The 3,292-nt window shown below is 39.4% G+C and overlaps 1 protein-coding gene across 1 annotated transcript in view; it reads right to left on the reverse strand.

The window, feature by feature from the left end:
- FAM89B (family with sequence similarity 89 member B) overlaps positions 1–3,033 on the reverse strand; it is a 65,379-nt gene extending 62,346 nt beyond the window's left edge. The window contains exon 1 of the mRNA XM_044075740.1: positions 1,881–3,033. Coding sequence (XP_043931675.1) covers positions 1,881–2,135 — 255 coding nt within the window. The 5' untranslated portion in view covers positions 2,136–3,033. The remainder of the gene's footprint in view (positions 1–1,880) is intronic.
- Positions 3,034–3,292: the final 259 nt, after the last annotated feature.

The following is a 3,292-nucleotide window of genomic DNA, read 5'->3' on the forward strand; positions in this document are numbered from 1 at the left end:
ATATATTTTTATATACAAATTTTTTCCAAAAGATCCCCTTTAATTAAAAGCCTATCTCACTTAAGCGAGTGCAGTTGAACAAAAAAAAACACATTTTCGCTCTAAACCTTACATTCCAGTTAAACCTGTAAAAAAGAAGTAAAACACACCACATCTGTACTTCCACAGGATCCCGGAACAGTCAGCAGGTTATTTGTAAGTGCATTTTCATTAAACTGCAGTTTTGCTTAAGTAATTTCCGCTTTTTCAGATTCAAAGAGGTCTATTTTCGGTGGCTGAAAATAGACCCATATATTACGCAGAGACTTATATATATATATATATATATATATATATATACACACACACACACACATAAATAGACACACACATATATATTGCATATACATATATGATACACATATGCATATATACACGTGTATGTATAGACACATGCATATACAAATACTCTCAATCTCTCTCACTCTCTTTTATATATATATATATATATATATATATATATATATATATATATACATATATATATACACACACACACATACATATATATATATATATATATATATATATATACATATATATATATATATATATATATATATAGACAGGAGTCCCCGTGGACTAAGATGTTTGCAGATGGCATTGTGATCTGTAGCTATTATTGAGATGAGATCAGACAGGAGTCCCCGTGGACTATGATGTTTGCAGATGACATTGTGATCTGTAGTGAGAGTAGGGAACAGGTGGAGGAGACCCTGAAGAGATGGAGATATGTTCTAGAGAGAAGAGGAATGAAGGTCAGCAGGACTAAGACAGAATATATGTGTGTGAATGAGATGGAGGATAGAGAAATGGTGAGGATGCAAGGAGTAGAAGTGGCAAAGGTGGATGAGTTTAAATACTTGGGGTCAATAGTTCAGAGTAACAGTGAGTGTGGAAGAGAGGTGAAGAAGAGAGTACAGGCAGGATGGAGTGGGTGGAGAAGAGTGTCAGGAGTAATTTGTGACAGACGAGTACCTGTAAGTGTGAAAGGGAAGGTCTACAAGAGGGTAGTGAGACCAGCTATGTTATATGGGTTGGAGACAGTGGCATTGACAAAAAGGCAGGAGTTTGAGCTGGATGTGGCAAAATTAAAGATGTTAAGATTTGCACTGGGTGCGACGAGGGTGGACAGGGTTAGGAATAAGTATATTAGAGGGTCAACCCCGGTTGGAAAGTTTGGAGACAAAGCCAGAGAGGCACCATTACGTTGGTTTGGACATGTGCTGAGGAGGGATGCTGAGTATATTGGGAAAAAGATACTAAGGATGAAGCTACCAGGTAACAGGAAAAGAGGAAGGCTTAAGATAAGGTTTATGGATGCGGTGAGAGAGGACATGCAGGTGGTTGGTGTGACAGAGCAAGATGCAGAGGACAGGAAGAAATGGAAACAGGTGATCTGCTGTGGCGACTCCTAATGCGAACAGCCAAAAGAAGAAGATGATACACATATTCATAGAGACAGAGAAATACACACAGGCATACATTACAGCAGTACTGACTACTGATACATATAATACAATATATATTCATAGACAGAGATATACACACACACAGGCATACATTACAGCTGTACTGACTACTGATACACTATTTTAAAATTCAAAATCAGTTTTGCTGCCGCATATATTTTGCTGCTAGCACTATTTAAATATAGTGTTTTCTGTTTTTTATCTTATTTTAGAAAGTGTAGAGAAAAAAAGTAATCATGTCAGGTAATCACTGATTCGATGTACACACTCTGCCTGGAAAAAAATATCATACATGCGAGACTTCCTAAGACTGCAGCAGTAACATTTAGGAATACTATCAGTAAGAAAACATGGCAGAACTGAATTTACCATTTCCTTCCTGAGAATTGCGAGTGCTGCATCCAGGTTAGCCGGTTTAGATTTAATAAGCTTTTCGGTAGCAGTCCTGGATTTGCTAAGATCGTCCTGAATTCGTGTTTTTTTACTGTACACCTTTTCGATTTCTCTCCAAGAACCACCGCTGGAGTTCAGAATCCCACTTAAGCCTTTGGGGAGGGGAGGCAGCCCCTCAATGCTGCAGACATTTCCTGCTAGGCTGTCTTGTGAGCGCTGCAACCCGTTCATTTTGCAAAGATAATAGACAGAGAATGACTCCTTTTATTTCACTAATTGTTATCGGACTCCTCTGCAAACATGGGCATTTTACAGTGCAGGTAAGGTCCAAAAAGGGGCACTACTGACAAAGGTCGTCTAAATCGGTATATTTTACTCTGAACAGTTTACCTGCTCCTAAGTAGCAGCTGTAAAACATTCTGGGAAACAACACACGTTGCAACATACAGGATGGGTTCCTTCTTGCAGTTTTGCAATCAAACTTTTTTATCGTTTATAAATCCAACCAACAGTGTTAGGAAATTGTTACTGCTGCCTGACGTTTCTATTTATAATATTTCATTATATCCCCTACTGCCATAGCTGTTTGCTGTAAACAAGTGGTACTAATAAAAGTACATACACTGGTTGTATTTACTTTAAATTGTTGTACAAACTTCCCAAACCAGCTCAGTGGTTCGGCAGTCTATAATTTAGCACCCAGTCAGTCCCGAACGTGCGGAAATGGTAGTTTAACATCAGATCTGGATGAAATGCAGTTAAACAATTACTCGTCCTCCCCTTTCTTTTCCATTGCTGCTACACATAATCCAAGAGTGCTGTCCCTGCTGCCGGTCCCCTGGTACACACAGTATGTCAGGCTGTAACCTCAGCAGCCCTACCCGGCCCCAGCATCTGCTGTGCTGCTGCTTGTAATACACAATCTCCTTACTTCATCTGTTGTTGGAGCTGGGATTCAGCAGCATAACACGGAATTCATTTAAGGATGTAGCTGTCTTCGCCTCTGCATTGCCTCTAAAAGACAAGCGGAACCATGTAAACTGCTGCTTTTTTTCTCACCAGCAGAATAAATTCCCTTTGTTTTCTGACTCTGCCACTCCCCACACAGCCAGTTTCCGTTTTAGGCACGGTGGAAAAAAAATGGAAGTGCATCTTAAAGGGGTAGTGACACAAAGAAGTAGCCCACTGTTGTCCTCATGTCACACACATCTGGGTCACTCTGCACTGACCAGTACAGCTGGTACAACTGTGAGCTATTTATTCAAGAGGCCAAAACAAAATCTGCTTTGCTTATATTCAAAATGACTGCAAAATGTATATCCAGTGAAAATGCTTTATCGGTAGGATACTGATCAATTACAGTGAACAAAGAACGTTGATAATATGCA

The sequence above is a fragment of the Protopterus annectens genome, chromosome 6.part1, assembly GCF_019279795.1.
Source record: "Protopterus annectens isolate FY-2018-M chromosome 6.part1, PAN1.0, whole genome shotgun sequence".
NCBI lineage: Eukaryota > Metazoa > Chordata > Ceratodontiformes > Protopteridae > Protopterus > Protopterus annectens.